Source organism: Delphinapterus leucas, chromosome 2 (assembly GCF_059928025.1).
Source record: "Delphinapterus leucas isolate spDelLeu-1000000601 "Yukka" chromosome 2, BTC_Dleu_Yukka2, whole genome shotgun sequence".
Taxonomy (NCBI): Eukaryota; Metazoa; Chordata; class Mammalia; order Artiodactyla; family Monodontidae; genus Delphinapterus; species Delphinapterus leucas.
In genome coordinates this window covers 95,493,980-95,516,268 of record NC_143130.1, presented here as the reverse complement: position 1 = coordinate 95,516,268, position 22,289 = coordinate 95,493,980, and the positions used below count along the sequence as shown (strand labels likewise).

The following is a 22,289-nucleotide window of genomic DNA, read 5'->3' as shown; positions in this document are numbered from 1 at the left end:
CTTCCATAAAACCTCTAAAGGACAGGATTTGGAGAGCTTCCAGGTTGGTGAACACGTGTCGATTCAGGGAGAGTGGTGTGCTCAGAGATAGAGCGTGGAAGTTCTGCTCCCTTTTCCTCATACCTTGCCCTATGTGTCTCTTCCATCTGGCTGGCCCTGAGTTATATCCTTTGATAAAAAACTGATGATCTAGTAAGTAAAACGTTTCTCTGAGTTCTGTGAGCTGCTCTACAGACTAATCAAACTATAGTCTTTTGGTGAGCACAGGTGACAACCTGGACTGTGACTGGCTCTTTCTGAAGTATGTGGAGGTGGCGTCGTCAGTTTTACGGACTGAGCCCTTAACCCATGGAATCTGACAGCATCTCCAGGAAGACAGCATCAGGATTGAGCTGAATAGCAGGACACCCAGCTGATGCTGCAGAATTACTTGCTGGATGCGTGGGAAAAACAACCCGCCCCCCTGCAACAAGTATTGGAATTGGATGCCAGAATCTTTAATGGGGGAAATAAAGTAAGAGTAACACGATGAGAACTGATTATTAAAATGATGGTATATGTCAATTATATCTCAAAAAAAAAAAAAGATGGAAAATGGTGGCAGCAAAGATAGGGTAAGGAGATTGGAGGTTTGGAGGGTAGAGAGTGATCAGAAGGGCCAGTAAGTAATGGGGTAGGAAGAAATTTTTAATTAAAAAAAGACACACTTTTCCACAGGAAATTTAACTAGATACATCTCTGATCTACCAAATGACCTTTATTTCCTCCTCAGTCACCCTGCTGAGATATGTGCTACCATATGAGATATGCTACTACTGTAGCCCCACTTTGGGTTCCTCCGATGTTTAACTGTGACTGTACTGCTGCTTACAACAGGACCTACCCTCACTCCACCCACCCCCCACCCCATTTAAAACTGGGATGAGATAGCAGCTGTAGGGAAAGGAAAATAAGAACCATGAATGGTAGTCATGGTGGAACAAGCAGAAATTCCAGCTGCCCATTGCTGCTGGTCTTATCCCCAACTCCTTATGTGTGTGAATTAGGAATCTCGTATATTTTTGTCACCCCTTCAAACGATGCTAATCAATCTAAGAGCTTAGCAAATATTTTTAATTTAACATTTTCAAACTGTATAATAACCCAATAATGATATTTTAACCCCACAGTACCTCTGCAGGAGGGGCCTTACAGTATCCCAATATTTCTGGAAAAGCAGGAACAAATTTGTGGGTAAAGATAAATAGTTACAGAGTGCACTGTACTCTCCTTCTGCAGGATCTGCAAGGAAATAAAAATACATTTAATAAGTACATTATTCTTACCTGGTCAACAGTAGAGTTTCTACACTGTTTATGCTCATTTCTATACTCTGTCTACACAGAGTATACTTTGTACTCTATGAAACTGTGGGTGACAAGACACAGTGATCCTTTTTTTTTTAATTAATTAATTTATTTTACAGTGATCCATTTAAATCTGATTGAGTCATTCTCCTGATCAGACTTCTCCAACAGCAAACCACCACAAAAATACAAAAGTCCTTATTGTGGCATAAAGGCCCTACCTGATCTGGACCTCATCTCCTACCACCCTCCCCCTGTTCAATAAGCTTCGGCCACTCATCTCTACTCTTCCTTGACTATGTCAAGCAAAGCCTTTGCAGTTATTGTTCCTTCTGCTTAGGAATACTCTTCCCTTCAATCACCCGCCCAGTTCAACCCTATCTCCTTTTTCAATGTCCCTTTGCTCAATATCTCCTCACAAACAAGGCTTCCATGACTCTACCCCAGCATTCTCTACTCCCATGACCTGCTTTATTTTTCTTTGCAGCACTTATTACCATTTCACGTTATACTATATATATTTATCTGTTTGTTTATATTTCATCTCCTCTCAATAAAAGAAAGGACTTTATCTTATCCATTGCCATACTACAGCACTGACTAGATAATATATGATTTTTTAAAAAATGAAAACAACAGATCTGTACTGACAACCACTTGGAAAGTAGCATCATATTTATACAGAATCAGAACAAACCTACATCTAACAAACCCTACTCAACTGAGTTCAAGATATAGAACCTTCTTAAGGCTGACCTGAGAAAAGGACAAAAGAAAGAATCTCTGAGCAAATTTGATGACTCGTCCAAAATCATACAAACCTTCTGATTTTTACCCATACAAAGCCACAAGGAAACCTTCTCTACCTTGATGTAGATTTAAGGCAAGTAAAGGAGAAAGGAAATGATTCTGTTACTCAAATACACATAGCCTTGGTTTATCACAACAGCCCTTTCCCAGCAGCATTTTAACTCTTTCATAATAGATACAGCCATATGTTCAAAATTCAAGAAACAGAGTATATAATAAAAATTTCCTCCTACTTAGCCAAACAGTTCTCTTCCCTTAAAAGCAATCAATCTTTCTAATTTTTTGTATACCTTAACCATTATACTCTGCGTGCAGGTATTTTGTAAGCTCAAGTACAAAAACTGTACATAGATAGGAGCCATGAATAGGTTTTGCAGACTGTGAGGCTAATCTGGTTTCTGGCCTCACCTTTTACCTACACCAGGGCAGGGGCGCACACATGTTTGGAATGAACACTGATGAAAGAGGTGAGGAATGAAGTGGTTTTGCCTGCTCTCACCTTGTATTCCTGAGGTTGAAGGTAACAAAAAAAAGTCTTTTATTTACTACTCTGTGATTTCATTTTCCTACTTACTGGTAAATAGTTCTTCAGGTGGAGTTACTCCAAGTAAATAGTGGAAAAACAATGCAGCACAGCGAAGATAAGGGATGATGCCATTCTTCAATGAGACCCATAAATACCAGCCAGGAATACCACACCCAATGCAGCTAAGAGGCAATAATTCCAGAAGAGAACAGAATACAGATCAGACTAAAATCTAGACTGTAAACACATCCCCTTTCAAAAACATAGCTAAGCATTAAATAATTTTTTATCCATTTAATTTTTAAATATTTAAAACAAAATATTTAACTAGCTAAAGAAAACCACAAATCTTGCATTTTTTACCAGGTAGATGTTTAAGGCAAAGAACTACTTTTTTCTTTCTCCTAACCCTTGTAATGAAATGTGGAGCAAATATATTTAGCAATAACTAACCAAATCAGCCAAGTTAGCTAAAAAAAAAAAAAAAAGTTAATACTTTCTTGATTTCTGTATTAAAATTGGTGATTTGCAGGGCAGTGAAACTAATCTATATAATACTATAATTTTACAACATAAAGAGTGAACCTTAATGTAAACTATGAACTGTAGTTAATAACAATGTATCAACACTGGTTCAACAATTTAACAAATGTACCACACAAATGCAAGACATTAATAATGGAGAAATTGGTGGGGGGAGGGAGGAAATGGGAACTCTTTGTACTTTCTAGTCAACCTTTCTGTAAACCTAAAACAGCTCTAAAAATAGTCTATTAACATAAAAATAAATACACACGCACACATATTCAGTACTTAAACTAAAAGAAAAAGGTTGACTGGCGAAGAAGATGAAAACAAAGAGCAGAACTTGGCAGCAGATGAAGCGCAGCAGAGCACTCTGTTGTACTTTTGGTTTTAACCTCTGCATTGCCAATATATTTCACATATTACTCACAGCAGCCTTAAAAAACCTCTAGGTAGTTAAGTGTATTAACTGTATGAATTGCTTTAAAAGGGCAACCTATTTTCAACTTTTTACATTTATTTAAGTTCTAACTGCTGCATATTGTTAAAATTCTATCACCTTTTGCCTATGTTCCCATAACAGTTTACAAGAGTAAAGATGTGTCAAAACTTGTTTTAGACTCAGAAACAAATGAATGGGTAGGTTTTACTTGTTGTTATTCCAAAAGCCTTTTAACTGTTTTTTAAAAACTGGAATTAAAATGGTTCAAAAGTTATACTGCCGGGCTTCCCTGGTGGCGCAGTGGTTGAGAGTCCGCCTGCCAATGCAGGGGACACAGGTTCGTGCCCTGGTCCGGGAAGATCCCACATGCCGCGGAGCGGCTAGGCCCGTGAGCCATGGCCACTGAAGCCTGCGCGTCCGGAGCCTGTGCTCCGCAACGGGAGAGACCACAGCAGTGAGAGGCCCGCATACCATTAAAAAAAAAAAAAAAAGTTATACTGCCAAACAACTGAACAAAGATGTGGAATTATAAAAACAATACTGAAATAGACTGGACTAATGGACTGTTACTCACCCACTTGTATACTGAGAAACTTCTGCCAAGAAAGAAGATGCAGAACGAGCCTCTTCACTCTCTTCTTGAATTTGTGCAAGGGGGAGACCTGAAAAAGAAATTCTGAAAGATAAATCTATGAATTTGCTATTCAATTTATCAATTAAACCTCAATTTCATGGTTCCAGGAAAATAAGCAATGTCAACTCAACTGAGGTTCTTTCCCTTGTTCTCAGTCTAAATTGTTGATCCTGAATATTAAAACTGTTACATAAACTTTAACAGTATGTTAGCCAGAGAAACAAATAGGGCAGAATCACAGCCTTGCTAAACATGATGTTTAATAAATGTTTACCTCATTATAACATGACCAGGTAAATAAATTAGTGGTCATCTACCTGCTCTGGGTTCCTAGCTGTCCTGTCTAGCAGGTAGAAATTCAACCTCTAGAAAGGAAAGTAGGTTGCTGTTCTGCCTTCTTGCTCAAGCAAAGAGACACATAAAAAGAATCTTGTGGGGTTATTTTCCTCCATAATCTATCCTTAACCTTTAGTAGGACCATCCTAAACCTTTCCAGCAACTGCCACCTCTCCCACTTAAGTTAAAATTCTGTGTAAGCCATTGAAGTTCTCTGAACTTTAGTTTTATTGTATTAAAATGGGGATAAAAATGCCTATCTTCAGTCTGCTGCGAGGGATGGGTACAGCACATTTGAGTAGTACTCTCTTGTTTTAAAAATATTTTGTTTATCCATTAATTCATCTGAAAGGCCACAGTTAAAATTACCCTGAGTCTCTTACCTTGAATATTGCCAGTTCTTTTCCTTTTTCAATTAAGGTCTCTTTAGAAAATACACTTTTTTTTTTTAAAGGAAAATATATCATGAACTCATACTGATATTTCCAATTTAAATGTAAGAGTTCAATATTTGTATATGACTGTTTTTTTCAGTATGAGGTAAATTTTACATACAATAAAATGCACAAATATTAAATGCACCATTTAATGAATTTTGACAAATTCACACACCCAGGTAACAAGATCTTTTTACATTAATAAACTTTATTTTTTAAAGCAGCTTTAGGTTCACAGCAAAACTGAGAGAAAAGCACAGATTTCCCATATACCCACTGTTCCCAAACACCTACGATCTCTCCCACTATCAGTACCATTCACCAGGACTGGCACATTTGTTACAACCTATATTGACACATCATTATCACCCAAAGTCCATAGTTTACATTAGAGATAATTCTTGCTGTTGTATATTCTACAGGTTTTTTTTTTTTTTTTTGCAGTACGCGGGCCTCTCACTGTTGTGGCCTCTCCCATTTCGGAGCACAGGCTCCGGACGCACAGGCTCAGCGGCCATGGCTCACGGGCCCAGCCTCTCCGCGGCATGTGGGATCTTCCCGGACCAGGGCACGAACCCGTGTCCCCTGCATCGGCAGGCGGACTCTCAACCACTGCGCCACCAGGGAAGCCCCATTCTATGGGTTTTGACAAATGTATAAGATGTATCCATTAGTATAGTATCCCACAGAGTAGTTTCATTAAACCCTAAAAACCCTCTGTGCTCTGCCTATTCACCTCTCTCTCCCCTAACCCTTGCCAATCACCACTGGTCATTTTACTATCTCATAGTTTTGCATTTTCCAGAATGTCATAGAATCATACAGCATGTTGCATTTTCAAATTTGCTTTTTTCACTTAGTTATATGTATTTAAGTTTCCTCCATGTCTTTTCATTGCTTCACAGCTCATTTCTTTTTAGCACTGAAGGATACTCCATTGCTTGGATGTACCACAGTTTATTTATCCAGTCACAAGGACATATGGGTTGCTACCAAGTTTTAGCAGTTATGAATAAAGCTGCTATAAACATCTGTGTGCAGGTTTAGTGTGGACATGGGTTTTCAGTTCATTTGGGTAGGTGCCAAGGAGTGTGACTGCTGGACTGCATGGTAGCAGCATGTTTAGTTTGGTTAAGAAACTGCTGAACTGTATTTCAAAGTGGCATGGGCTTCATTCCTACCAGCAATGAATGAGAGCTCCTGTTGCTCCACATCCTTGCCAGTACTTAGTGCTGTCAGTGTTCTGGATTTTGCCCATTCTGATAGATGTATACTGGTATCTCGTTGTTGTTTTAATTTGTAATTCTCTAATGACACCTAATTGTAAACATCTTTTCATATGCTTATTTGCCATCTGGATATTTTCTTTGGCAAAGTGTCTGTTCAGGTCTTTTGTCCATTTTTAACGAGATTGTTGTTTTCTTACTGTTGAATCTTAGAGGAGTTCTTTGTATATTTTGGGTAACAGTTCTTTATCAGATGCATCTTTTGCAAATCCATTCAACCAGTTTGTGGCTTATCTTCTCAATCTCCTGATAATAATCTTTTGCAGAACAGAAGTTTTGAATTGTAATGAAGTCCAACTTACCAATTATTTCTTTCATGGATTGTACCTTTGGTGTTGTACCTAAAGTCACTGCATACCCAAGGTAACCTAGGTTTTCTTCTATGTTATCTTCTAGGAGTTTTATAGTTTTGTATTTTTACATTTAGGTCTATAATCCATTTTTAGTTAATTTTTGGGAAAGGTGTAAGATCTGTGTCTGTGTCTTGCATGTGGATATCCAGTTGTTCCAGCACCATTTGTTGAAAAGATTATCTTTCCTCCATTTGTCTTTGCTCCTTCATCAAAGATCAATTGACTATATTTATGTGGGTCTATCTGGGGGCTCTCTGTTTTGTTCCATTGATTCATTGGTCTGTTCTTTCACCAGTACCACACTGTCTTGATTCCTGTAGCTTTACAGTAAATCTTAAAGTCAAGTAGTATCAGTCCTCTGACTTTGTTCTTCTCCTTCAATACTGAGTTGGCTATTCTGAGTCTTCTGCCTCTCCATATAAACTTACAATCAGTCTGTTGACACCCAAAAAATAACTTGCAGGGATTGTGACTGGGAGATTATTTGGTTTTTACTTAACTTTTCTGAATTTATTCTTGTGTGTCTTCCTTCTTATACTGAAAATTTGGTTCCCAATGACATTAACACAATCACTTATTTGGTTTAAAAACCGCCTAAAATAATTTCAAAATAACAATATTAGTACTACTGATACCACTAACTGAGTTCAATTTAAGATTTTTTTGTAGTTCTTCCATTATCAGAATATATCATACTAGGGAAGTACAGTTGAAATACTGTTTTTTAAAGTCACTTAAGCAATTATTTTCTTGATACACTTGTTAGGTTCATTTGTTGTTTTCAATTGTCAAAAAATTATTTTCACCATTTAGATTTTTTTTTTAGTTAAGTATAATTAGGGTTCTAAAATCAACTACATTAAAAAGACATTCACAAGAGTCTTTGCTCAAAGTATTGTACTCTTTACTTTGTCCTAGAGGCAACTCTTTTTAATCAGTTTTCGGTTTATACTTCTGTTGTTTCATTTATTAAAAAAATAAGCAAGTATGAATATATGTAAGAATGTATACACATGAATACACATAAAATACCTCACACAAAGGTATATACTAAAACTAGTGTTCTGTACCCTACTTTTTTCACTTAATAATATATCCTGGAGATCACTTCTTCAATAGATCTTGTTCATTCTGTTTTATAGCTGCACAGCATTCCATTATATGGATATACCATAGGTCATTCAACCAATCTCCCAGTTTTTTGCTATTCCAAAGAATGCCACAATGAATAATCTGTGCTTATATCCTTTCATACTTTTGCCAGTAGAGCTTTGGGGTAGATTCCTAGAAGTGGGATTGGTGGGTCAAAAGGTAAATGCATAGGTAATTTTGCTAGATACTGTTCTAAGGTCACTTTAATTATCTGTCCTCTAAATTATTTGAACTTTCAGTAGCCTTTATTGATCACTGATACTCAAAACCCAACTTTGCTTTCTATTAAGAGCAGAGTCTATAAGGACAACTATACCACAATTCCATGATATTACTCATGTATCCTCAAATGAACATTCATCCAAAAAATATTTATTGAGTTCTTACTGGGTATAACAAAAGTTGCTAGACACTTGAAGCTTATGAGGGAAGATTCTGAAATTTGAATGTTCCCTATTAAAGAAACAGTAGGCAAGAAGGAGCAGGGAGAAAGGAGAAGCAGGGAAAGGAGTGGAACAACAGTAAGATATAACTATAAAATAAGACACTATGTGATAACTGCTATAAAATGAACAAAGTACTATCATTCTAGCTGGAGGAATCAAGAATGTTTCGTAGACAGGCTTATCGAAAGGCTGAAAGTATTTAGGTAGGAACAAACACTGGAGAGACTAATCCTCAACCTTGAGATTGGGGAATTTGAAAAAAAAAAAAGAAAGGGAAAAGCAGATCCAAATGGTCTCCCTGTATACCTAGAGAGCAGCTGCAAGTTAGAGAATCAAGTGGTTGACCTAATTATTCCTGTCACAGTTCTTCTAACCTTTCCGTTTAAACAGCATCCGTAAAGAAACAAATGAACAGTCATTCAATAAGAGACATAATACAGAACTTAGAAATATATAAAATGATTAATCACAAGCATAATTTATTTTGCCAATAAATCATGGGCAAATGTTATTTACAGTTAACAACTGATGGGAGCTTTACCTGTGTCTGTGGTTAGAAGTATCTGAAGCATGTGTGCCATGGTGATCAAATGGAAGAGATAAAGGTGGTTATAGGAAGAACTAATTGATGAAGGCTGCAGATCAACAGCATCATCCCAATACAAGGATGGGAATGCTAACACGGTACCCACCTATGAGAGAAAATGGACATCAACATGGGTAACAACAAAGACCAACACAAGTTAATCTCATAACTAAATGTAAAGAACACCAGATCCTGCACTGTTTGTGTTTTTTTTTTAATAACCACCATATTTTTCCTAATTATTCAACAAGATATTTTATAATATAATATACCACAAATAGAGGACAAATGTCATCACCAAACAGATTTAACCCTTTGCTGGGTCTACTTATTCTAGTTCTAGGTAGTGGTCTCAACCCTGCGGTTTTAGAAGATTCAACATTACAATCACTTGGGGAGCTCTTAAAATAACACTGATACACAGGCCCCACCCCAGTCCAATCAAATCATAATCTCAGGTGGTCGGGCCCATTTACCAGCATTCTTTTCAAGGTTCCCCCAAGAGATGCCAAAAGATAGGGAGACAACCACTGGGTAGAGGATACTGGCTAACCTTGCATCCACAAACTCCATGCACCCAACTTCACCATGGCTCTTTCTAGAGAACTCGCTTTGAAGGAATGGAATCTTCACAGGGATGGAAAAGCTGTGCAAGAAACTCACAAAACAGTTGCCACCTAACCATAGGTGTTTTGGGGGAAGCCTGGATGCACCCATGGCCTGGTCCCTATCACGAATAATTAATGATTTTAAGACAGCTCACCCCATCATTCACTGCTTAGAATGTAAACAAGATGAGGAAAAGAGGAAGGGGGAAAATACATTATTAGAAAAAGTTTGCTTGTATAGACACTAACTAAATATAATCAACTAGAATAAGACCTATTACAAAGTAAAGGGTAAATGTGGTTTCATTTTTAAAGTGATTTTCATGGCCTCAGTCAAATCTGTATCTATTTGTAAAGGGAATGGACAAAAGAGACTAAACTTTGAACACTGATAATTTATAATCTTGAACAAAGAGCATAAATTTCAATGAGGAAAACACACGAAATTCTAAGCTTGAGTGACTAAAAAAAAAAATTTACTGAACACTTACCAAAACATGAAATAGATCTACAGATAGAAGGCAAGGTGTAGCTTCTGATTTTAGGTTAGGAAGAACAACTAAAAAACAAAAAAACCTTAATGTAATTCAGTCAGTCATAAGCAATGTAGTTAAATATAATGCAAGATCTAAAACAAAAATTTAACAGGGTTATAATACAGAAACTGATAAACTGGTATATCACACCTTTAAGATATAGGAACCATAATTAAAGATAAACTAAACTGAGAAAAGGCTCTAAAAAGCCCTGGATGCAATTTAATGGTTGAAATATAAGATACAGGGGCAAAGGGTAAATAAACTAGGATGACTGAAGTAAGAAATTGTTTGATAAGTATTTGCTGAATGAAAAAGAATTCCTTTTATACAATGTTCCCTACCACGTTTTCCCCCTTAACTACGCATTTCTAAATGTTCTGTGATACATAAAATACGTGAACAATTTGGGGTTTGGAGCAGGGAGAGCATGAAAAGCACTGTAAATGAAAGGAGTATGGAGATGATCCTCCTGAATTAAAATTAGATAATGGTTTATATGGGCTAATGAATGGAAGGAAATGCAGACAGCTCAAAAACTTTGTCTTTCTGATTTGATCAGTCTCTAAATTTGGAAGTCAGAGAAAGAGTGACAAGGAAGTGAAATCAAGAATTCAAAACAACAGTAAGGGTTTTGTATATATAAAAATGAGGGAATTAATTTATTTCAATAAAACTATTATTTGTTTAAAATTCAGACTAGGGGCTTCCCTGGTGGCGCAGTGGTTGAGAGTCTGCCTGCCAATGCAGGGGACACGGGTTTGTGCCCCGGTCCGGGAAGATCCCACATGCCGTGGAGAGGCTGGGCCTGTGAGCCATGGCCGCTAAGCCTGCGCGTCCGGAGCCTGTGCTCCGCAACGAGAGAGGCCACAACAGTGAGAGGCCCACGTACCGCAAAAAAAAAAAAAAAATTCAGACTAGGTGAATTTCTCAACCCCAAATCCAAGATTCTAAACAAAACCATAAAAGTTAAGAGCATGGGCTTTGGAGTCAGACAGAAATGGGATGCAGTACTTCCTGCGACTATTTGTCATAAGCAAGGTACTTGACTTCTCTAAGTATACAGTGTATACAAGATTGTTGAGAGGTTCGTTAACATGTGCATTAAAAGTACTTATCCTGAGCTTGGCATACAGTAATCGATAAACGCTATTAATATTGGCTTTAAAAAACAAAGTGATAACAGGGCTCTGCCATTAACTCGCTATGTTAATAGCTAAATAGCTATAAATAAATAAATAAATCTTCCATTTATGCTAAATTAAATATCTCAGCAAAACTTATGTGATATAGCAGGAAGAGCATAGGTTTTATGGTCAGGCTTGGATTCAAATATTAGTTCTGCCTCTTTTTATGACCTCGGTCAAGTCAAATAACTTCTCTGTGCCTCAGTTTCTTCATCTGTAAATCAGGAAAATGATAATTTCCTGGAAGAATGGCAGTTCAAAGACATGATTATATAAAAAGATCCTTGTACAATGCCTGGCACATACATGGCAGTGAGCATTGTATGTCCTGTTGCTACTGCAGAATCAACATGTTACAACATTATTCATCACCTTTCACACAAAACAGCTCTCTATTGTGGACTTTCTGGACTTCCCTATTTCTCTCAATAATCTAGTTATGCATTTTAATTCAAAATCTTGCCTCCACCCATCACAATCCCCTCCCTAATTTATGCTACTACATGCAGATGCATGTTACCTTTAATTTTTCCTTTTTCCAATCCAACCTATACAATATCAAATTAACTTTAGAATATTATTGCTCAAAATGTTTCAAAAATTCCCAATAACTTGAAGAATAAAGTTCAAACTTCTCATTGGGGCATTTAAGATCCTCTATTTTTATCAAAACAACTTCATGCTTCTCTATCTATCTACAGGTGCCACTACTCCTATCAAACTTGCCTAACTTGAACATATCACATGCTTTCCTACCTCCTCAATCTGTTTAAATTGTGCCCTGGGCTTAGAATGCTGTCTCTGTTCCTCTCAGCTTATCTTTATGGACCCTGTTAGAGGAAAAACACAGCAGAGCCCCACAGTGATCCCTTCCTGTCTCAATTCTTGAAGCATGTATTCTTACCATATATCTGGCATTTGGCTACATTATAATGTGAGTTTTCACAGAGGTTCTGCTTCTTTAATTCAATCATAAGCCTTACAAATGGCAGGGACCATATATTCTACCTCTATACAGAGTTTATAGCCCTAACACCTTGCAAATAAAGATGTTCCTGCTAATAAATTTTCACATACCAAACTTTTACATAAAGGCACAAAGCTACATTACAGAGCAAAAGCACATCAATTCTATTAGTTACTGCCAACTAGAGATTATGCACTATTATTTCAGTTTCTGCTATCTGTGATGATGTTAAATAGTCTCTTTGTTTGGTGCTTATTTTGACGTGTTTTAAACATTATAAATCCCATAACGTGTGATGAATGTAAAAGCAGGGAGACTATTTGGAAGTGCTGGTAAAACAAGGTATCCAAATTATAACTGAAATGAAAAGAGATGCCAAAAAATTAAAAAACAAGACCAAAATATTACTGTGCAAATAGGATAAACTGTTAACAATAGGAAGAGGTCCTAAGAAGCATGTTTAACACGTGCAAAATTCTGGGCCTGTGCAGCTGACCAATAAGAGAAAAAGTAAATGAAAAAACAGAAAAAATTTAAGTGTGTAGCTAGGGAACAGCATTAATATTAGATTCCTATTAGCATGAGATTAATTCAGGAGATAGCTGGAAATAAACTTGAAGATATAAAACTTGGCAGGGTAAAAGTTCTAATGAAATTTAGGTGGCAGATTTGGATGGAGCCATGGAACCCCCATGTCATTAGAGTGACAGAAAGCTGCCCAGGAAGAGCTCCCTAAGAAGCTTGTGGGAATCAACAAGGAGGAAGGTGACCTGTTTCAACAGACTTTCAAGGTAAAGTAACTGGTCAATTTTGGGGAAAAAAGCCTGTTAGATCAGCTAGAAAAACACTATGCCTGGCTTTAAAGCTTAAAAAGACTGAATGACTCTCTTATTTGGTAGAAACATACCTAGGAAGTGCAAGCTTAAACCTCTTTACCTGTGACATATTGAACTTACGAATAAAAAGACTTATAAAAACAGTCTTTTTTAAGCCTGACCTATTTAGACGCAAAGGAGCTCCTGTAGTACAAATACCTAAATGGAAATGCAGACAACCAAAATGAAAGCCAAATCATTCTACTACTGTATAACCTCTAATCCCTCTTTCTGTTTTTATATTGAGCACCATATGGGCTTAATTTCTAGCTTGTTAGAATCTAAAAAAACCCCCAACTCAGCTGTTATAGCCTGTCTCTCAAAGAAAAGGGCATGCATGGACCTACAGTCTGAGATTACCACACTTAGCACTTCTATTATTTTTATATGACTTTGATACACACCAGCAAAACTAAACATATTTTTAAATGTTCTAGCCACATCACTGCTCCCTTTTTGAACCAGACTGAGATATAAGATGTTAGTGATTGTGGAATGTTGGTTCAAAAAAGCCCCTAGGTGGATATAACCAATACACGTTGACAACATTTGAAAACACTTGGCTTTAAAAATAAGATTGCAGGTATTAAAGGGGCAGCCATGTGTTTTGTTTTCTTTTTGTTTTTTCTTTTGTAAGGCTGTGGTAATGAGTATCCAAAATTAGTGCAGTGTGTTGTTTCCTAATAAAATACACTGCCAGAAATGCAATGGGAAAAGACACATAAATAACATAATAATAATAATTCAGAGAAGACTCTACCTGATAGAAGACGAATCAGATGTTTCTGTATCAGGACCTGAGAACAGGTAATCCTTTGTGCAATGGCAAACTGCATTAATGCTTTTAGACCATTATGCTAGATTGGAAGAGAGGGGAAGATAAAAAGATAAGGGAAGATAAAAGACCTAAGTCATTCAATGTAAAAACCAATCCCAGTCTGCAAGAATTAGTGCAGACTTACTATATACTTTACATTCTTGCAAATTTAGTTACAATATTTTTAATACTTCTAAAAAGTTTTATGACTTCACCAAATTTTTTTAATAGATCTTCCCATGACAAAGAGGTATTAAAGATATAATCATCTCAATTCTCATTTAAGTACTCATTTTCCCCAGAGTCATTCTCTTAAATATCTGGCCTAAATTATTCTATTGAGGCCTGTGCAAATAAACGTATTTACAGAAATTCTAAAATGATGGCAGAAAATCACTGAATTCAGGCAACAGATCTTCTGCTTCCCAGATGGAAGGATGGGAACTATAGGGAAGCACATCGTGGACTCCAAGTCCCCTATGTCAGCTATCAGATAATGAGAGAAATGGCTAGGAAGTAGGTGGTCTAGGGAATCCTGTTACCCAGTTTGTTTTCACAGGGCTACTGAGCACATTTCTTAAGTACTGTTTTTCAGGGTCCCCAATGTTATGAGGCTTGGGCCTGAGGCAGGAGTATAGTTATACAGAGTCAGGATCTGCCCATCAAGGAGTCATGGTCTAGTTTTATTCTTGAATTCAGTATGATGATTTATCTAGAGCTAAGCCAGCATTAATACTTAATATTACATGATGGTACAAAATTAGTGAGAAGGAAAAATGTAAGAGACACTAGGGTTCTGATTTGGAAATAAACAGAGAAGGGGATAAAAAGTAACCAAGTATCATCAGAAATCTTTCTGTGAATTACATTTAACCACTAAGATTGAGAAAACTCTCCAAAGTGTACAATGTTGGCCTTTCAGTCTCCTATGAGACTGAAGTAGCTTTTTTTTTTTAACAGAATTCTGCTAACTTTTACAGAAAAAGGAGTGAATAAAGATTTTTTTAAATGATAAATTTACTGTGGACTCCGTAAAAAAGCATACCATGAGTTACACATACCCTGCTGGAATACACATACCTGTCTATTTTGAAGTGCTCCAAACAAAGGTTTTCCTTCATCTCCCAAGAGGTTTTCTCAAAGAGTAAGAAAAACAAAAATGATAAATTCTGAATACTGCTACAATTGTATACTTGGTTTCTGTCTATCAGATGTTCTTTAACTAATCTTATTTTTGACCAGATGCTTTGCACTTTTCCCCTTCAAAATTTCATGTTTAAGTCTATGCCAAAATATCCCCCCCACCCAATTTTAAAAAATATTTATTTATTTCGCTGCACCGAGTCTTAGTTGCGGCACACGGGATCTTCGTTGCTACATGTGGGCTCTTTTAGTTGTGGCATGCGGCACCGGGTCAAACCCGGGCCCCCTGCATTGGGAGCACGGAGTCTTAACCACTGGACCACCAGGGAAGTCCCCCAAATTTCCAAACTTTTGAGTGAGAGAATACTACAGAGGCAAATGTAGATCATTCACAAATTGCTACTACAAATAATAAAGTCCCTGCAGCAATCAATAAAGAATACCTGGGGGCTTCCCTGGTGGCACAGTGGTTGAGAGTCCGCCTGCCGGTGTAGGGGGCACGGGTTCGTGCCCTGGTCTGGGAAGATCCCACATGCTACGGAGCGGCTGGGCCCGTGAGCCATGGCCGCTGAGCCTGCGCGTCCGGAGCCTGTGCTCCGCAACCGGAGGGGCCGCAACAGTGAGAGGCCCGTGTACTGCGGAAAAAAAAAAAAAAAAAAAAAAGAATACCTGGGAAAAACAAAGCATTCTGGTTCATTTATCCTCCTTTAAAAAAAAAAAAAATTTCTATGCAAAAAAATTTTTTTTCTTTAATTGAAGTATAGTTGACTTACAATATTATATTAAGTTCAGGTATATAGTAATTTGATATTTTTACAGATTATACTCCATACAAAGTTATTATAAAATACTGACTATATTCCTGTGCTTTGTATTACTTCCTTGTAACATTTATTTTGTACCTAGTAGTTTGTACCTCTTAATCTCCTTCACCTATTTTGCCCCTACCCCTACCCCTCTCCCCTCTGGTAACCACTAGTTTGTCCTTTGTATCTGTGAGTCTGTTTGCTATATTTGTTCATTTGTTTTATATTTTAGATAGCACATATAAATAAAAACATACAGTATTTGTCCTTCTCTGCAAAAAATTTTTAAATAAGTAATTTTTTTAATATAGTAACACCTATTCTGTTAAAAAATAATACATAAGACAGACGTAAGTAACGTTATTGCTCTTTTAGGTACTATTAAAAAACAATTAGATTTATAGGATAAAAAGATGAAACTGAAAATACCAAAAAAGCATGGGTTCAGAAATATATTTTGCCTTGTTGGCTAGGGTATTTATTACTAAATTACTCTTATTTTCACTGATCCTTGGTAGCAAACACATCTGTGAGAGTGGAAGACTTATTTCCTATTTTCTTTTTGCATTTTTTTATCATGTATTTTTTCTTATTCTAGCTTTGAAGAAAGCAGAAAAAATAGAAAAACAGAACTGGCTAAAAATGGACAAAATTTTGGCTAATCTAGACACCATTTAAACACAAAATGCGATAGTTAAAAGGTCAGTATGAACTAAATCAAGTATCACCATGTTTAATTCTAAATGTAACCTCAATTTGCTGGTAGTTTTTTTTACCATTAGATACCAGATGTTTAACTGAATATTATATATTGCGTTACAGAAGTCACTTGAGCAAGTATAAAACCTATTGATATATCTTTTCAGTTCAGTACTGATTTTATATTTGTAAATTTTATATTAAAATGAGTATCACATGATTTATATATACATTTTTAAAATTTGGAGGATGTGTGGATCATATAACCACCCTATTGGTTTTGAAACAATTCCTGAACTGACATTTTATGGACTTTGGAATTAGTCATTAAGCAAAACTTTGTTATTTCCTGGGTATTGCTTGGGAAGAAGTTTTGTTAAATAATCTGAGCGAGGAAGTACTAAATTCTTCAGAGATTAGTGCCTTTATCTCAGAAGGGCACCCTCTTGTTATGCGGCATAAGATATCTTACTCACAAAGTGATCGATTGACAATATTTGTCCTCTTCTTCCATTCTCTTTGTCAGACCCTCTGTTTTGATTCCTCAACTATTCTTCATAACTGTGCCAACACATCCTGTAAATGTCTCTCCACACCCACAGGGAGTGAGATAAGTTAGCTGTTTATGTACTAGGAATAAAGTACAGCATTATATCCACTGCATGGAAAAAGCCCTAGAGTGAAAACTATATAACACTCTATTAATCAAATAGATTCAAATTACTATGTTACAAAAACACATATGAAGACTCAGTCCTATTCTCCAATGAATTTCTCGTCTATAACAAAACTGTCACTTTTTAAAATGTTCAATGCCTAAATATAAATTTCTAATTCCTAATGCTTGTGTTCCCAAAATAGTAAATTGTAAAAGTACCTTCATTGGAAATCTGAAGATATTTAGTAGATTATGACTCCAAAAGAATGCTTTACATTTCATATCATATTGTTCAGATTCTATTTAAACCTCATCTTTTCCTTTTCTCATTTTATTTAATCATAGTAAATATAAACCTGTGTATTTATTTTTTACCCACAATTTAAGTCTGACAGGTTTGGAAATAACTTCTAAAATCCGTTCACAGAGACTGATGCTGATGTCCAGGAAGGCTCTGTGAAAGAAGTGGCTTTGGACTTCCCTGGTGGCGCAGTAGTTAAGAATCTGCCTGCCAGTACAGGGGACATGGGTTTGAGCCCTGGTAGATCCTACATGCTGCAGAGCAACTAAGCCCGTGCGCCACAACTACTGAGCCTGCGCTCTAGAGCCCACGAGCCACAACTACTGAAGCCCGCACACCTAGAGCCCGTGCTCCACAAGAGAAGCCACTGCAATAAGAAGCCCGTGCACCGCAACGAAGAGTAGCACCCTCTCTCTGCAACTAGAGAAAGGCCTGTGTGCAGCAACGAAGACCCAACGCAGCCAAAAATAAAATATAAATAAATAAATTTATTAAAAAAAAAAGAAGTGGCTTCATGTTAGTTACTTCAAATCATGAAATAGTGTCTTATTACAAAACTATATTTAAATGAAGAAAATGTGGTAGAACCATTAAAAACAACTACCAGAAAAACTGGAAAATGAGTCTGAAACTGGCTTGGATAAAGATGACATGAAAGAATTACAGTTCTTAACTCTTTTTCACGTAGTACTCTATCTTGTGACTGTCATGAGCAAATATATTAATTTAAAAATCTAAGCAATTCTTCACTGCTTCACTACCCCTGTCTTTAATGAGATATATAACACTGTGTAAGTTTAAGGTGTACAACAGGGGTCCCCAACCCCCAGGTTGCGGACCGATATCGGTCAGTGGCCTGGTAGGAACCGGGCTGCACAGCAGGAGGTGAGCAGCGAGTGAGCGAAGCTTCATCTGCCGCTCCCCATCGCCTGCATTACCACCTGAACCACTCTCCCACGCCCAGGCCACCAGTCCGCAGAAGAACTGTCTTCCATGAAACTGGTCCCTGGTGCCAAAAAGGTTGGGGACCGCTGGTGCACAACATGTTAATTTGATAGCTACACTCTTCTCTAAGAAGCTTTCAACATGGCAGAGAACTTGACAGTGGGCTTCCCTTCAGACTTGGTAGGTTTCTTGCTGCTAATCTGTCTCTCCTGACCACCTCAGTCTTCCTTTCTCTTTCCTGGTAATTTTTTAGATGACTTTAGTTTACCTTTCTTTTTATCTCAAAGTGTAAAAGAAATAAAAATACTGGACATTTCTGGGTTGATTCTTCTTCCTTTGTTTTTCTCTGATCTTCCAGTGTTGTAACTCTGCCACCTTTCGAATATAGCTTGCTTCATGCTGTCCCTTTCAAGTATTTTTAGTTTATATGCTCATTTTTGTAGTTAAAAGAGATTAATACAAAATATTCTAAGGCTAAATGGCATCATGTCACCTAATCTGATATACTAAGAGGCCTTAAACAAGTCAAAGTATTCCAGGCCATCAGGGAAAAAAAGGAATTTTGGTCAATCAATGTTAATTCTGTTTCTATAAAGCTCCAAACTAGTTCTTTTATAGGCTTTACCAATTGCCTGGATAGTGAAAGCACATGTGCTCCAGGTCATCATGGGGATTCGAGGATCCGTTTCATCAGGAGGCACTTTCAATCCAATTCTATAAATTGTTGTGGCAAAGAGAAGGACCATTTCCTTGATGCTATTAGAATATTTTATCCTAAAAATAAAACAAGAAAAATTTATATTGATATAATGGTCTAGTAAAAGGGGCTACCTATTGAGAAGTCCAATTAAGTACCAAAGCAAGAATTTAACTCCTTTTGACAAAGTAAACTACCCTTTGTCAAATTAGATATAAGAGCTGCTGAAGAAGATTTATTCCTTAAGAAAAAATGGGAAAAGCAGAACTGTAACTCCTACAGGTAGAAAAATGTCTCCGACAAAATGGTAATGACCCAGATAACTTCTTATAAAAGATGCAGTAAATGTTCACAGCAGAAAGGGTCCAGGTCCAAATTAAGGAACAGATTGGAGAGAGGATTAAAACTCAGAGGAGGGCTTCCCTGGTGGCGCTAGTGGTTGAGAGTCCGCCTGCCGATGCAGCGGATGCGGGTTCGTGTCCTGGTCCGGGAAGATCCCACATGCCACGGAGAGGCTGAGCTTGCGCGTCCGGAGCCTGTGCTCCGCAGCGGGAGAGGCCGCAACGGTGAGAGGCCCGCGAACCACAGAAAAAAAAAAAAAAAAAAAACCTCAGAGGAAACAGATCTGACATAAGTTTTAGTGTATGGATAAGGGACCAAGAAGTACTTCTGCGCTGATAGGGGTGTGTGTATGTCTGTGTGTGTATATAATAATATATGTACTAGCAATGATTATTTCTGGTTTCCTGAACTTCTATTTGTTGCAAGTAACAAATATTTTCAGTAGCAATGGGATACATAATGTAAACAAGGATCACAACTAGAAAAATGTACCTCAGATAATATTCATTAACTAGTAATATCTGATTTGGATATATTATATTTTTCAAAGTGCCTTCATATAAATATCTTTCCATTAACGTTATGAGGTAAGTTAGAAGACCACTGTCTCAATCTTACAAACAAGAAAATGAATTGTGGTAGGGTTGGAGTGACCTGAGACTTTTCAGAAGTCACAGAGCAAGTCAGATGTGATTTTAACTTAAGTCTCTTAAATTCTGTTCTTCTTGTAGGTTGGACTATATAAAAATAGTATTTTTGTTGGTCAAAAACAGTTAATTATAAAAAAAAAAGTTAATTATAGGCATGGTTCACCCTAATACATATTAAATACATATTACTCTAATATCTCAAACCACTTAATTTCATTAGTACAAATAAAACTCTAGGGAGAAAGCAACAAGATAAAAATGGGATAAAGAAAACAATTTTACAAATAAAGCAAGAAGGAAGGAAAGAACTGTTCTTCACTCTTATTTTCACAACCACTTACAAACTTCTCTTGTTTAGATACTTACGAAGACTGAACTCCAAAACTCAGAATAGAATGGAACTCAAAAGTGGAATCACCCATTCCTTGATCAAACAAGACTGGAATTGTTGGCTTTTCTCCTTACAAATTAAAAGGAAAAAGAAAGAAAAATCACAGGAGTTTAGCCTGACACACACTTTTCTAGCTTTTGTAAATTATATATGATCATTTTAGAAAACTTAGAAAATGTTAATAAGCAATAAATAATCATTCACGATTTCTCCACCTAGATAACCAGATGGCATTAGGGTGATATTCTTCTGTTCTCCATATAAATGTTACACGTGTAGATTTTTTTTAAAAAGGACAACATCTCTAGTACTGTTCTGTATCTTGTTTTTTCACTAACAGATCGTAAATGTCTTCCACATCAGTAACTGACCCTCTATATTTCTAACAAATGCATAGTATTCTATTAGTAAGGCAGCATGCGTTAGTGAATAAGAACAAGGATCTGGAGCCAAGCTGCCTGGGTATGAATCCTAGCTCTGCCAGTGACTGTTACTAAGACCTTGGGTAAATACTAAACCTCTTTGTGGCTCCATTTCCTTATCAAATTAGAATTGTTATTCCCGTATGTGAAATGACTTGTTTTCTTCTGGTGGCTCTTGAGATTCTTTTCTTCATCTGTGGTTTTCAGCAGTTTGGGTATGACCTATCTAGGTATGCTTTTAAGTTTGAAGTTCACTGAGCTTCTTAAACCTATAAATTTAAGTCTTTCTCTAAGTTTGTAAAGTTTCCAGCTATTATTTCTTCACTATTTTTTCTGTACCATCCTTTTTCTTTTCAGGACTTCAATGACACAAATGTTGGGCTAAAGGGAAGAAAAAAATGTTCCATATGTTCCTAAGGATACTGCATCGCTTTTCTGCATCACTTTTCTGTCCATTCTTCATTGTGTAATTTCCCCTGATCTAATTTCAAATTCACTGACTCTTATCTCACCGTCTCCATTCTACTACTGAGCCCATTCAGTTAAAATTGTATTCTTTTTTCTAAAAGATTTAATTAATTAATTAATTAATTTTGGGGCTGCGCTGGGTCTTCCGTTGCTGTGCACGGGCTTTCTCTAGTTGTTGCGAGCGGGGGTTACTCTTCATTCTGGTGCAAGGGCTTCTCATTAAGGTGGCTTCTCTTGTTGGGGAGCACAGGCTCTAGGCGCGCAGGCTTCAGTAGTTGCAGCACACGGGCTCAGTAGTTGTGGCGTGCTGGCTTCAGTAGCTGTGGCTCAGGGGCTCTAGGTGCGCAGGCTTCAGTAGTTGTGGTGCACGGGCTTAGTTGCTCTGTAGCATGTGGGATCTTCCCAGACCAGGGCTCGAACCCATGTCCCCTGCATTGGCAGGCGGATTCTTAACCACTGCGCCACCAGGGAAGCCCCCATTCAGTTAATTTTTTAATTCATATAGTATTTTTTCAATTTTGTTATCTCCATTTGGTTCTTTTTTTATAGTTTCTATTTTTTCCTGATGAGAACTCCTATTTTTCCATTCACTTCACCAGTGTTCACCTTTATTTCATGTTTCATGACTATAAAGCTGCTTTATACTTTTTGTCTGAAAAGTTCAACACTAAAACATCTCAGGATTGGCAGTTGGTTGACTGTTTTTTTCCTTGAGAGTTGGTCAGATTCTCCTGGTTCTCTGTACCTTCAGTAATTCTGGATTGTGTCTTGGATACTTTGAATATTACATTGTGAATATATTTGAACATTACTGGTCTACATTAACATTCTCTGGAAAAATGTACCTTTTTTGTTGTTGTTCTAGTAGGCAATCAACCCAACCCAAATCAGGTTCAAC

The 22,289-nt window shown here is 37.0% G+C and overlaps 1 protein-coding gene across 8 annotated transcripts in view; it reads right to left on the bottom strand.

Moving 5' to 3' along the window:
- UBR1 (ubiquitin protein ligase E3 component n-recognin 1) overlaps window positions 1-22,289 on the bottom strand; it is a 169,634-nt gene that overhangs the window by 18,064 nt on the left and 129,281 nt on the right. For 7 of the 8 annotated variants that reach the window (XM_089907322.1, XM_089907321.1, XM_089907323.1 and 4 more), the window contains 10 exons: window positions 20,477-20,570; window positions 19,047-19,195; window positions 15,456-15,647; window positions 14,950-15,005; window positions 13,813-13,909; window positions 9,979-10,046; window positions 8,835-8,985; window positions 4,224-4,311; window positions 2,731-2,864; window positions 1,173-1,281 (listed from right to left, as the gene is read on the bottom strand). In XM_089907322.1, coding sequence (XP_089763448.1) covers window positions 1,173-1,281; window positions 2,731-2,864; window positions 4,224-4,311; window positions 8,835-8,985; window positions 9,979-10,046; window positions 13,813-13,909; window positions 14,950-15,005; window positions 15,456-15,647; window positions 19,047-19,195; window positions 20,477-20,570 — 1,138 coding nt within the window. The remainder of the gene's footprint in view (window positions 1-1,172; window positions 1,282-2,730; window positions 2,865-4,223; window positions 4,312-8,834; window positions 8,986-9,978; window positions 10,047-13,812; window positions 13,910-14,949; window positions 15,006-15,455; window positions 15,648-19,046; window positions 19,196-20,476; window positions 20,571-22,289) is intronic. The other variant, XM_022587307.3, reaches the window with a different exon arrangement.